This window comes from Schistocerca serialis, chromosome 5, assembly GCF_023864345.2.
Source record: "Schistocerca serialis cubense isolate TAMUIC-IGC-003099 chromosome 5, iqSchSeri2.2, whole genome shotgun sequence".
Classification (NCBI taxonomy): domain Eukaryota; kingdom Metazoa; phylum Arthropoda; class Insecta; order Orthoptera; family Acrididae; genus Schistocerca; species Schistocerca serialis.
In genome coordinates, this window is record NC_064642.1 from 79,756,010 (window position 1) to 79,770,770 (window position 14,761).

At 41.9% G+C, this 14,761-nt stretch overlaps 1 protein-coding gene across 2 annotated transcripts in view; it reads left to right on the forward strand.

Annotated features, from left to right (window-relative positions):
- The window catches only part of LOC126481081 (uncharacterized), a 167,388-nt gene that overhangs the window by 108,673 nt on the left and 43,954 nt on the right, over positions 1-14,761 (forward strand). For both annotated transcript variants that reach the window (XM_050104572.1, XM_050104571.1), the window contains exon 6: positions 7,705-7,901. In XM_050104572.1, coding sequence (XP_049960529.1) covers positions 7,705-7,901 — 197 coding nt within the window. The remainder of the gene's footprint in view (positions 1-7,704; positions 7,902-14,761) is intronic.

The following is a 14,761-nucleotide window of genomic DNA, read 5'->3' on the forward strand; positions in this document are numbered from 1 at the left end:
CCCAAAGTTTTGGAGCGTCCTACCCCTTTTACTGATTCCTGTTCATGTGCTACATCCGTTGTTGGTATGTCTCTATTTGTTGTATGGAACGGAAAATAGTGTGTGTGCTTGAAATTAAGAGAGAGCCCATTTCCAAAGAACCACTTAATAATTCTATGAAAAACATTAATAATGTATTCTATAGCTTTCTCTCTAATGGAATGTATTGTAAGACTAGTGTCACCTGGAAAAAGTACCAATTCTGCTTGATGAATGTTAAGTAGAAGTCAGTGAGATGTATAAGAATAAGAGTACACCCAAAATTGAAGTTTGTGGGACTGATTTTGTGATTTCTCCCCAGTCACTAAAATTTTCTCTACTATTTTCTTATTGGACATTCTGCGTAACTTTTTGGAAAGCTATTTTCAAATATTGACACAAATGTACTATGGAACATGTTGGAATTTGCATTAGCATACTTTTATGCATCTCATCCCGCACTACCTCTTTACATATATTCTTAAAACATTGTACCCTGTTCTCATTAAAAAGCCTCACTGCTTCATATGAACATACCTCACAGTTGCAAGCTACTACTTTGTTTATTTCCTTTAATAGTGAATCACAATCAGAGAGTCCAGTAATTATTGAGTTCACATTAATTGTTTCAGCCTGAGCACTGCTTATAAAAGTTTTGTCAGAAAGAGTCCTGCTATCTTGCTGTATGCAAGTTGGGAAATTTACCAACAACAGACGACTAATTACTCCAGTTCGTTTTCCTGTCAGAATCTCTAAAGAAATCTACACTGAAATCTCCACCAACTACTAACTGTTTCTTCTTGTCTGAACGGTGGCTCAATAATGCAGTGAGATTTCTAGAGGGGATCTGCAGGCTGTTACAGTTACAAGAGAAGTATCTGCAGTAACAACTTGCAAGCACATGGTTCTAGGTTCTGATCCACACAAAAATTTCTTGTATCAATATTTTTGACTTTGTGCTCAACTTTTAAATATGTTACAACTCCTCCTTTCTCCACATTTGCTCTACATGATGATGATGATGATACTGGTCTGTAATCTTCTATATTTAACTTCTCTATTCCTCTGGTTACACGGTAGTCAGAGACATACAGAATATCTATCACTTCAGAATCCTCCACATATAGACATATAAGAAGCTTTGTTTTTTCGGCCGCGTAATGTGCCGATGAAACAAACCAACCCCCCTTTTTACTCTGTCTGTAAGATGCTCAGCTAATCTGTCCTTCCCCCTTTCTAAACAGGCGCAGGCAATAATTTCTGTATCCCCATCTCCCAATTGCAACAACTGGTACAGCACAGATAAGAGACTTTATTTCAGTCAAAAGAAATCAACTCAGCTCTTTGTTTACACAGCTGTGTTAAGCCAGGGCTAGTCATGGCATTGCAAAAACTACACAAACCCAAGACAAATGTGTGCTGTTGCTGCTCCTATTTCCTCCATGTCACCTTGAATGCCGAACTCCAAGCTGCTAGCCACATTGTTTGCTGCTCCCCCTACTATGACTGCTTGATTTATCTTCATCAAATTCCCTGCACCAAGCCTCTGTGTTCTCTGTCACTAGGTTTCATGGTGCTTGTGACCTGGTAGAAATACGAGGTGCATTCAAGTTCTAAGGCCTCCGATTTTTTTTCTAATTAACTACTCACCCGAAATCGATGAAACTGGCGTTACTTCTCGACGTAATCGCCCTGCAGACGTACACATTTTTCACAACGCTGACGCCATGATTCCATGGCAGCGGCGAAGGCTTCTTTAGGAGTCTGTCTTGACCACTGGAGAATCGCTGAGGCAATAGCAGCACGGCTGGTGAATGTGCGGCCACAGAGTGTGTCTTTCATTGTTGGAAAAAGCCAAAAGTCACTAGGAGCCAGGTCAGGTGAGTAGGGAGCATGAGGAATCACTTCAAAGTTGCTATCACAAAGAAACTGTTGCGTAACGTTAGCTTGATGTGCGGGTGCGTTGTCTTGGTGAAACAGCACACGCGCAGCCCTTCCTGGACGTTTTTGTTGCAGTGCAGGAAGGAATTTGTTCTTCAAAACATTTTCGTAGGATGCACCTGTTACCGTAGTGCCCTTTGGAACGCAATGGGTAAGGATTACGCCCTTGCTGTCCCAGAACATGGACACCATCAATTTTTTCAGCACTGGCGGTTACCCGAAATTTTTTTGGTGGCGGTGAATCTGTGTGCTTCCATTGAGCTGATTGGCGCGTTGTTTCTGGATTGAAAAATGGCATCCACGTCTCATCCATTGTCACAACCAACGAAAAGAAAGTCCCATTCGTGCTGTCGTTGCGCGTCAACATTGCTTGGCAACATGCCACACGGGCAGCCATGTGTTTGTCCGTCAGCATTCGTGGTACCCACCTGGATGACACTTTTCGCATTTTCAGGTCGTCATGGAGGATTGTGTGCACAGAACCCACAGAAATGCCAACTCTGGAGGCGATCTGTTCAACAGTCATTCGGCGATCCCCCAAAACAATTCTCTCCACTTTCTCGATCATGTCGTCAGACCGGCTTGTGCGAGCCCAAGGTTGTTTCGGTTTGTTGTCACATGATGTTCTGCCTTCATTAAACTGTCGCACCCACGAACGCACTTTCGACACATCCATAACTCCATCACCACATGTCTCCTTCAACTGTCGATGAATTTCAATTGGTTTCACACCACGTAAATTCAGAAAACGAATTATTGCACGCTGTTCAAGTAAGGAAAATGTCGCCATTTTAAGTATTTAAAACAGTTCTCATTCTCACCGCTGGTGTTAAAATTCCATCTGCCGTACGGTGCTGCCATCTCTGGGACGTATTGACAATGAACACGGCCTCATTTTAAAACAATGCACATGTTTCTATCTCTTTCCAGTCCGGAGAAAAAAAATCGGAGGCCTTAGAACTTGAATGCACCTCGTAGCTTTTCCGGTAGCATTTGGCCAACGCCCCTCCCATGACAGGTACCTAGCAGCAGAACTCTTTTCTTTCAGTTTGAATTTCCTATCAACTTAACCTTAAAGTTGTTCTTACGAGCCTGCTGCACTCTATTTTGCTCAAGAACTACAGGGTATTTCACAAAGTTATACTCACCCTTCCACAGTTTACCTTATGAATTATGGATGATGCAATACATAGACACACGCAGCGGTGTTTCTTTTCATCTTAAGTACATTAACAATACATGGAATACAGATGTTAATTATTAAAAGTAATATATTACTAATACAGATGCAACAAACATGTATTGATGGATTGTGTGTAAACTTTACACACTGTTCCACACTACTTGAGGGGTAATTGATTCTTAGACATCCTGTCCTACAGCTGTAACAGTCTTCTGAGAATGGAGAATTCCTCAACCACAAGCACTGCTCGCAGCCGTACCCAAGAAGCTGGCATGTCTAAAAAGGAGGCTAAGTCTTTGTAATTGAATACTCATAAGCTTTTTTTATCCAGGCAAGCAACCTTATGAAGATTGAATTATTCACGGTTTTTGTGGTAGTTCAATAATATGAACTTTGGTGGGGGTATTGTCATGTTTTCAAGAGCACAGAAGATAGTGGGAGGATGGTGTAGTGTGTGAAATGCAAAATTAATCATTAGTTCAAAAAATACATAATGATTGTTTTAAGTATCAAAAACACAGCCTGGTAACATTGGTATTTACAGTGAGGTGACATAAGTCATGGGATAGCGATATGCACATATACAGATGACAGCAGTGTCACGTACACAAGGTATAAAAGGACAGTGCATTGGTGGAGCAATAATTTGTGTTCACGTGATACACGTGAAAAGCTTTCCGACATGTCTATGGATGCATGACAGGAATTAACTGGCTTTGAATGCAGAATGGTAGTTGGAGCTAGGTGCATGGGACATTCCATTTCAGAAATCGTTAGGGAATTCAATATTCTGAGATCCATAGTGTCAGTGTGTGCTGAGTATACCCAGTTTCAGACATTACCTCTCACCATGGACAAAGCAGTGGCCGACAGCCTTCACTTAATGTTTGAGAGCAACAGCATTTGTATACAGTTGACAGTGCTGACAGACGAGCAACACTGTGAGAAATAACCATAGAGATCATGGTGGGACTTATGATGAACGTATCCTTTAGGACATTGTGGCAAAATTTGGCGTTAATGAACTATGGCAGCAGAAGCACAACATTGCCTGCAGCACTTCTCCTGGACTCGTAACCTTATCTGTTGGATCCTAGATGACAGAAATACCATGGCCTGGTCAGATGAGTCCCAATTTCAGTTGGTAAGGTTTATAGTAGGGTTAAAGCATGGCACAGATGCCATTAAAGTGTGGCACACACCCCATGAGGCCATGGACCCAAGTTGTCAAGAAGGCGCTGTGCAAGCTGGTGGTGGCTCCAAAATGGTGTGATGTAGTATAAACTATCCCTTGACTGGAAATGGTTATGCTCAGCTACTTGGAGATCATTTGCAACCATTCATGGACTCCATGTTGCCAAACAACAATGCAATTTTTATATATGACCATGCGCCACGTCACTGGGCCACACAATTGTTCGCAATTGGTTTGAAGAACGTTCAGGACAGTTCAAGCAAATGAATCGGCCACTTGATTGCCTGACATAAATCCCATTGAACATTTAAGGGACATAATCGAGAGGTCAGTAGTTTGTGCCCCAATTCCTGCACTGGCAATACTTCCACCATTATTGACGGCTCAATATTTCTGCAGGGGACTTCCAACAACTTGTTGAGTCCGTGCCACGTTAAGTTGCTGCACTACGCCGAGCAAAAGGAGGTCTGACATGATATTAGGAGGTACCCATGACTTTTGTCATCTCAGCGTATATTGCACATGTTTGGGGAATATTTGGATGACTGCAATTGATCAAGGGCTCTGCACTCATCTTTATAGGTCTGATTAAGCAAAGAAGCACTGTAGAGAGTCAGTTTCAGATCCTCTTTTGACTATTCTGATGTAGGTTTTTCATGGTTTTCTTAAATCACTTCAAGCAGATTTTAGGTTACCCTCCACATCACTGGTTGAATCCTTCCTCCATTGTTCTCCACTTGAGCTAATGGAAAAGTGGTTCAAAAGTCATCCAGCTTGGAGTATAGACTATCTAGCTTTCCAGAATGCTCAAAAAATTTTTGAGATCTTCTGTTTTATTCTGAGACTTAAAAAAAATTACAAATAATTGAGCCTGTTACTTTTTGCATCTTCTTACACTGTATTACAGAAAGAAAAAGTTCAAAAATTGACACCCCTGTAAGAGTGCCAATTTTTACCAATTGCATGATTCAAAAGCCATGACTAGTGAGAACTATAGTGATGATGATTTATGAGTTGTAGGGACTAAACATCTAAGGTTATCAGTCACTAATTCACTCCCTAGGATGTAATCTGTGTGAACCATTTGTGTGTGTCTAAAGTAAATCTCATGTGCAAGTGTGAGAACATTTTCTAAGATTTGCATAACATGTATCTGAAGTGGGACGTGGGTACCAACCAGCCCGATATTTACCTGTGGGATGTGGGAGACTATCTGAAAACCAAGTCCAGGCTGGCTGGCTAACTTGCCCTTCTCATTTATTTATGAGTCAGATTTGATCTGCATCAGGCTCACTTCCCGATATCCTGCAAGTGGCGCATTAACATACTCAGTTACGAGGGTGTGTGAGAACGAACAAGTTTGTCTCACAGCACAGCTTCATGCTAGAAACTACATAGAAAACTACCCTGTCCTCATCCAGGTACACACCTATTTCTCCAGCAAGGAAGAAAAATAAAGGGAAAACAGGAGTAAATAAAAAATAAGTAGACATTAACCATCAGATAACAGTACTTTTTGTAAATACTCTTCATGGGTTTGCCACCGGATTACGTTGTGCAAATTCCACAATATCTGCTCGGAGCAACTGTCTGACAACTTCAGGTAGTTCAGCCGTGCTGGTAGCTGGGTACCCAGCCACCAACAAGGTTGAACGACCTGAAGATGTCGGACAGTTGCTCCAAGGAAATACTGTGGAATTCACACAACGTGATCTAGCGGCAAATATTTGAAGACTATTTACAACATATCCACCGGGAAAGCTTGAAGTGTCAGAACAGTACTTTTGTTTGGTTATGGAAATGATATCAACTTCCATATTTTTTTGTACATACTATAGAACAGTCAAGACCTCTAACATCTTTCCAAGCAGTTACAGCATCTCCACCTGGGTATAAAATAAAATCAATGTAAATTAGCTCTCAGTCTTGTGTAAGCCCTTTAATTTTTCAGTAAAACTTTCATATTATTTAGAAGCCAAATACATAAGCACTATACAAACTTGGTATTTTCGGAGTACGTATATTTTTGAAATATTTTGTGACCTTTGGGATATTAAGACAGTTTTGGTTTTAATCTACAGTGCTTTTTCACCTCAGAAGTGATTATGTTCACTTGCAGTGCTGTTCAATGTTGAATATTTAAAATTGTTTTTATGTACTGATTTTTAATACTTTCTGCATCTACAGGGTAAACCCGATCTCCTCCAACAAAATTTCAGAGTTTGTTAAGAGATATTTTTTGAGTATTGTGGTATTGGGGACCCATGGCCTCCAGTGGCTCATTACAGATTAGATTAATTTGATTTCTTATCACTAGTTATCTGTGTATCTGTATTGCAATGAAAGTACCTTGCACAATAATTCAAATGTCAGCAATATGTGGACTGTGTCTTTTTTATGAACATGCATGTTCCATTCACTCTCATTACTTGCTGTCACCAACAGTAATACTCTCTTCAGTTTCACCCTCAAGCTTGCATTCAGTACTGCTCAGTTATGTCTCAGATTTGTGTTTCCAGACATGTTAGTTGCATATTAACATTGATATATAGCAGTATGAATAGTTTTTCTGAAGGAGAGTTGGCCTGTATGCACGTTTGGTCAATACATACATGGAACTGGCTGGTAGAACTGTGGCAGCCACAGAAGTAGTACACCAAACTCCTGGGATTCTTGAGCTTGTAAGGAAAGTCGATGATGCGTGACTCTACTGTGATCACGGTTGTGGACAGTTCAAACAGTAGCTTTACAGGAACAGTTCTGCATGTGTTAAATTCTGCACTGTATATAGAGAGAACAGATTATACACACGGTGATAAAAGTGTATGTTTTTTGTTGTTGGGCTGTTATATTACTCTGCATTTTGTGTTGTACATTTTAATGTGAAAGTATTTTTACAGAAACAAAAATAGTTGGGTTAATAAACTGAATAAATCATGTGATTATTCAGTTTCTCCTATCGTGTATGTTGATCGAACAGTCCATGGGTGTACTGCCAGTCCACAGTGTCCAGCAGTCATAATATTTTCGCAAGCAGACATGTCGCCATCGTCAGGCAAGTTGACGAACTGATTGCTGTCAGAGCTCAGTTCATCAACACACCTGACGATGGCAACATGTCTGATCACTGAAATATTGTGCCCATTGGACACTGTGGACTATCAATATACCCGCTGACACCTCAGTGAATAAATTATAATTGCAGTATTACACTGTAAAGATCCACTGGACGCCATGAGCTGCTTATACCAAAATAGTCGGAAGATATTCCTTCAAACTTTTGTCACTTGAGTTAGTGTTCAATCTGTTTTCTGTTTATTACTACTTTGTTGCTTACATGTAAATCTAGTTTCTTCTGTTCCACTAGGTGCTATGATGCATGATGGTAAACATATGTGTCAGAATCAAGCAAATACAAAAGATTCAGTTGAAGTAATAGCAGACAGATATGATGGAGAACAACATTTTGCAAGAACCAATGAAACCGAACAAGATTTTGTTTCAAGAATTGAAAAATTGGAAAAACTGGTGGAGAGAGCTTGTATGGCTGCCAAAGTCCATCAGGTAAAAATAATATTTTCAGATTGTTCTAGCCAAGAAATTTCTGAATTATTCAGTCCACGTGTGTGAGGATAAGGTGCATGCATGTCTGCTACTGTTCCTTATCCTCTAAAATAGTCATAGTTTTTACAGGTAAGTATAGCTAATCCAAATCTTCCAAACGATGGGTAAGTACAGGTTGGCATATCAACAGTTATGGAAAGAATAGATTGCTACTCACCCTAAAGATGATATGTTGAGTTACAGACAGGCACAATGAAAAGACTGTTACACATTAAGCTTCCAGCCAAAGCTTTCATCAGAAAAGAAAAACACACCCGCATTCACACAAGCAAGCACACCTCACACACACACACATATAACTGCAATCATTGCCTTCTCAGGCCAGACTGAAACTGAAACATATCAAATGGAAGCAACAATCCATTGTGGAAGGGGGAGGGTGGTAGGATACAGATGGGGGAATAGGAAACAGTGCTGGCTAGCAGGGCATGCTGTGATTAGAGGTGGCAGACAAGGCTACCTGGTGCAGTGTTGGGAGGATGGGGTTGTAAGTGAAGGAGAGAAAAAAGGGAACAGAAAGCAGAGAAGAGTAAAAGATCACTGTTTGAATTGGTAGAGAGCAGTGTGCAGTGGTGGTGAGGAGACATGATTTGGGAGGAGGTGATAGGGCAGAGGGGACGGAAACTGTTGAGTGGAAGGTATGGGGGAAAGTAGGTTACAATAGGTTGAGGCCGAGACGATTTCGGGAACGGAGAATGTGTTGTAAGGATAACTCCCATCTGCGCAGTTCAGAAAAGCTGGTGGTGGAGGGAAAGATCCATATGGCCCAGCTTGTGAAGCAGCCTTTCAAAGAAAGCATGTTCAGCTGCATGTTGAGCAACAGGGTGGTCCACTTGCTCTTGCTCACAGTTTGGCAGTGGCCATTCATCCTGGTAGATAGCTGGTTTGTAGTCATGCCAATATAAAAATCTGTGCAATGATAGCAACAGAGCTGGTACATGGTACGGCTACTGACTCCTCCGCCTGTAAACTGTGCCAGAGTGATCCCATCCCTGATGTCCAACATAACCTCTAGTCCCTGCTTACAGCTTTAGGCCCTTCCTGGCTCTCTCCTGAACCCATTTCCTTCCTCACTCCTATGACACTTGCACTGTGACCTTCTGCCACCTCCTACATGATCCCTAAAATCCACAAACCCAACTATCTGGATGCCCCATTGTAACTGGTTATTGTGCTCCCACTGAAAGAATTTTGGCTCTCATTGACCAACACCTCCAACCTGTTGCACAATATCTAGCCCTCCCACTTCAAAGATACAACCATTCCCTTCACCGGTTCTCCACCATCCTCACCCCTTTATCTCCTGAATCCCTGCTCATCACTGTTGATGCCATTTCCCTGTGCACCAACATCCCTTAAGTCCATGGTCTTGACATTATTGAACACTCTCTCTTGCAACGTCCTTCAGACTCCAAACCTACTACGTCATGTCTCATACACCTTACTACCTCATTTCTCATACACCTTACTAACTACATCCTTAACACACAACTACTTCTCCTTTGAAAAGAAGGTATAGAAACAAACCCATGGTACAGCCATGAGCACCCAATTGGCTCCCTCCTACGCCATCTAGAGGAAACCTTCCTAGCCTCGCAAAACCCCAAATCCCTGAACTGGTTCAGGTTTAGTGATGATATCTTCATGATCTGGACTCAGGGCCAGGGACCCCCTGTCATTCCTTCACAACTTCCAATACCTTCTCTCCCATCCACTTCACTTGGTTCTCCTCAACCCAGCATGCCACCATCCTGGATGTTGACCTATTCCTCTGAGTGCTCCAGCCACACCTCTGTACACATCAAACCCCTAGCCACCAACAGCACCTGCATTTGGACAGCTGCCATCTGTTCCACACCAAAAATTCCCTCCTAAACAGCCTAGCCAACCAGGAATGGCATAGCTGCACTGACAGCAGTTGCATTGCCCAGTATGCTGAAGGACTCACAGAGGTCTTCAGAGACAGGCACTAACCCCGAGACCTAGTCTGCAAACAGATATCCCATGCCATATACCCAAAATCCTTCCACCAACCCCCCTCCCCTAGAACCAGCTACAAAGGAGTGCCCCTTTCGTCACTCACTACCATCTCTTGGACTGTTCCAACTGCTCCACATTCTTCATCCCAGCTCTGATTATTGTCATATTGTGATATGAGGGACATCCTGCCCAAGATCCTTTTCACCCTCCATAAAGTGGTCTTCCGTAACCCACCCAACCTCTACAATATCCTAGTCCATCCCTATGCCAGTCCCAATCCCAAGCCCTTGCCACAGACATCATATCCCTTGGAAGACCCAGCTGCAAGACCTGAGCAATCATTCCACCCATCCCTTCATATTCCATTCCTGTCACAGGTTTATCCTACCCAATCAGAGGTCGGGCCACCTGTGAAAGCAGCCGTGTCGTGTACCAGCTCTGCTGCAATCATTGCACAGCTTTTCATACTGATATACCTACCAAACAGCTGTCAACCAGGACAAATGGCCACCACTAAGGGGTGGCCAAGAGGAAAGTGGACCAAAGTGGACCACCCTGTTGCACAACATGCAGCTGAATAGGACATGCTTGATTTGAATGAATGGCTGCTTCACAACCGATACAATTGGGAACCACCCCTCCAACACCAGCTTTTTTAAACTATACAGCTGGGAGTTATCTGTAAAACTCATTCTCTGTACCCAGAATCATCCCGCCCTCAACCTATGGTAACCAACTGTCCCCACAACCTCCACCCAACAATTTCTGCCTCCTCTCCCAACTCATGTCCCCTCACCCTCACTGGGCACTGCTCTCTGCCAGTGCAACCACCAATTGTTTTCCCTCCTCTGCTCTTCTCTTTTCCACTCCCTGTTTTCCCCCCTCCCTCCATCCCCAAACCTTGCAACACAGCACCAGATAGCGTTGTCTGCCACCTCTAATCTCTGCATGTTCCATCAAGCAGCACTGTTGCCTCATCTCCTCCCCCCCCCCCCCCCCCCCCCCCCCCCCCCCCTCTGCCCCACCTGTACTCTGCTAGCCTCCCTTCCCCACTCCACTACAGATTGTTGCTCCAATTTGATGCTTTTCAGTTTCAGTCAGGCCTGAGCAGCCAGAGGTAGTGGTCATGTGTGTGAGGTGGCTTTGGCCATAAGCGTAATGTGTAATAGTCTTTTCATTGTGCCTCTTTGCAACTCCTCATGTCATCTTTATGATTAGCAACAGTCTAACCTTTCCATAATCGTTAATCTCATTTTTTACACTAATCAAATGCAGAATTGTTATTTAGAATGACTGAAATGGAAAGCAAAGAAAGGATGACTGTTGATATAAAAAGATAAACATCCAAGATAGGGGAGTTATTAAGCAGTGGGTAAACACACAAACTTGATGTTGAACACTGTAACTCTACTTTGAACTTTCATTTTTTATCAGAGCAGACCAGTACAGCATGGTGTATGCATACATAATTCCGCTTGACCTCTGATTTAAATCTCCACAATGCATGTTCACTTCCCGTCTAGGTCTCAGGGAGTAATTTCTCGTTCTTCTGTAAAAATGAATTATAATCTCCCGACAAACTACATAAAGCTGAAATACGTATTAATTCAAGATAAATATTAGAAAATAGCAGCACTCATAATAGTTTTGCTATTGCATTAAATTTGCTTTTGTTAGTGCTAATTGTGCACAGCAGTTTAATTATAGGTAATTGTTAATGTTTTTTGAGGAGCTACTTCTCTTTATTAATACGTTATTTGACTCATTCCAATTCCCTGAAGGTTCACCTTCATCCTGGGCTCTTCAGAATGCAATGAGCGAATTAATTAGTGCAGATGGGTGTGCAATTGCAATTTAATAAAAACATTTGATCATTTTTCCACTTGAAGGGTCTGCAGAATGTTGATGCGATAGTCTTCTAGGATTACTTAGAAGACCCCACAATAATAATGCAAGCACAAGAAAACGAGACTAATTCAGTGTTTGCCATTGTATCATGTACAAGTGTTTTCTACGTATGTCCTTGTTAGCAATAAACTCTTGTTAATAGCATTTATCTGCTTTCTGCAACTACTTGCAAGCATTCCCACTAGGAATTCCTGGATTGGTGACCCCGCAACAAGCAACAGTAGTTCAACATAATACATAAGTGCACTTCACCAGATTGTGTTTCCTTTGACAGAGGAACTGTCGCACAATTGCTGCCTTTATGAACAATTTAAGCAAAACGATGTCTCCTGCAGAGACTCGCTAATATTTTTCACCATCCAGATCAGCCTAAATTATGTGTGGAATGTAAAAGTGACGTTCTACCATGTCGGCAACAATGATTCTCACATGCACAAACAACGTATAATGACTTTTGACCTTGAGCTCAGTCTGTCTTCCCGCCTACAAGACAGTGTTCCACAGACTATTTCAAGAATACAGAACAGCACATCATTTGATTCAGTTGGTCCGTCAGTGTCGGTTACAACCCAGCCAAATCCACTCATAACCTCATACTGGGTCCAGCTGGCTGGAACATGTGAGAAGATTATTGATTTGCCATCTGCACCACTTATGGTCCCAGGGATCTCGTCCACTATCCACCACTGCCACCTCCCTCAGACCACACAACCCACTGCAGAAACAAAAGAATACACCCATTCCAACTGGGGTAGTCATGGCAACTTGGCTTGTGACCATTGATTTCGTCCTCTAGAACCAGGGTATCTTTGATGACACTTCCAAATTTGTCATCCTATTACTCAACATAGGAGCATACCACATTATCAGTGACATCTTACTAGCACCTCTGACAGATAGCAAATTCACCACCAAGAAAGGGGCATTGCTCCACTGACTCGCAAGAACACCAGAGCAATGGTTGGGACACGTGATTTAAGAGGACCTAGAGGGCAACAGAACACTCTCTCAGCTCTGGAGGTATCTACATACTTCAGTTGTCTCTCATGCCAGTCATCTTGCTTTGAATGCTTTGGCCCATCAAACTGCCACCATGGGTACTGGTGTCAATGATATTGCACAAAAACAAAGCAATGGAATGCATGTTAGTCCTGGCTGAGAAACTTTTTGCAATCTTGCAGCAATGACTTTGCATGGATGTACCAAACAACGATCACTGGTACCTATACGTTTCTAGTGCAACACCCTGCCCACAGTTGCTAGCAGCCAACATGATCTGAGCAATTCCATGCACTCACGATAATGATGTCGCTAGCCTCTGCCATGAGGATGCTGATATATGGCCAGCATCACCAACCATACCCATGGCCATCATTAATGTTCCTCACATAGGTGAGACAATGTGACCATGGCTGTGTTAGTTTCGCACTCTCTTATGTGACCAAGCGCACAAATGCCCTATGCTAGGAAACCACCACACACATGTCGCAATTTGGATTGCAGCACTCAGCAAAGCTGCCTACAGCTCAGGCATGTAAACCAAATTGGTTTTGGCCCGTTTCTGAGTGTCAGCAGTAGGCTGTATGTGTTAGGGCACTAAGCAAATCAATACTTCCTGATCGACACCATCTCAGACCCAGGGAGAACCAACCAGTGGAGCTTACAATGCCAGGACCTCATCAACAATAATGTAAGCAGGTGAATACAAAACTCTTTGGCAGTGAGTTGAGACTTTCACAGGGAGAATATCTTTGACTCTGTCAGTTCATGCTTACCATCGTATAGCATACATGTTTTCTATGTATGTTGATGTTTCCAATAAAGTGAACATTAATAGCATTTACTTGCTTTACACAGCTACCTGCTAATGTTTCTATCAGGAGTTTCTACATACTGACCATGGCGATTCGCAGGCATCTGTGACATTTTGCAACTGTATTCTATCTTCCCACCTTCTGGTAAAGGTATTAAGCTGAGAAGGTTTTATTGCACCAATAAGACAAGGAAACCTTCACTTACATTTCAGCTACTGTCATAGGGATGACTTTATGTCTGTTTAACAACATTATGTAAATTAAGAAATTTATTTTCTTGATCTACGTAATGATGAGCTGATGTACAGTATTATTTTGCAAGAATGCTTTTCTTTTTATCTGTTTAACAACTTTATGTAGATCAAGAAATTTATATTTTATATTTGAGCAAAGTATATTCATTTGTCTTTTAAGTAGATTTTAGTAACTATACCAACACAAAAATTTTTGTCTTTAGTAACCATTATCAAGGTAAGCATTGTGATTGTTAAATCTGTCCCTTAAAGTTCCATTTCTGGTCAGGGTATTTAAAAGACTTCTATTTCATGTGCTCTTTCATATCGGTAGGTACCAGAGATGATGTACAGCATTATTTTGCAAGAATGCTTTTCTTTTTTGCTGGTACTGAATGTGTAGAATTCAGCTCATTAATCACCCTCCATCCCAAATATTCATATAGAATCATTGCAGTCACACACTTTTGAACTTAAGTCATATCTAAATGTTGTGCAATTGTCATAGCTTTCTCACACATCTATGCTAAGCATTTAAAAGCTCAGAAAAAGTATAACTCTAGTGAGAGAGAGAAGACAGGTATAGGTATCTTTGCAAGAAAAGAATACTTCCCCTATTGCTTCTCCTTCTCCCAAACAGCTTACAAGCAGTCACTGTATCAAAGCATTTGCTTAAGTTTTCTACGTGCCCCCTCATGAAGGTTTAGACAGAAAGGCTTTCACTGAACTCTTCATCCAGAGCCCCCACCCATTCCTTAGTGCAAGTTGCCTTTCTTGTTGCTCTTTTGAGTCATTTTCTTGTGAAGGTTTCTCTCTCTTTTGTGCTTTCACTCAAATTACTAACTGATTAAATATCATGTTTGTA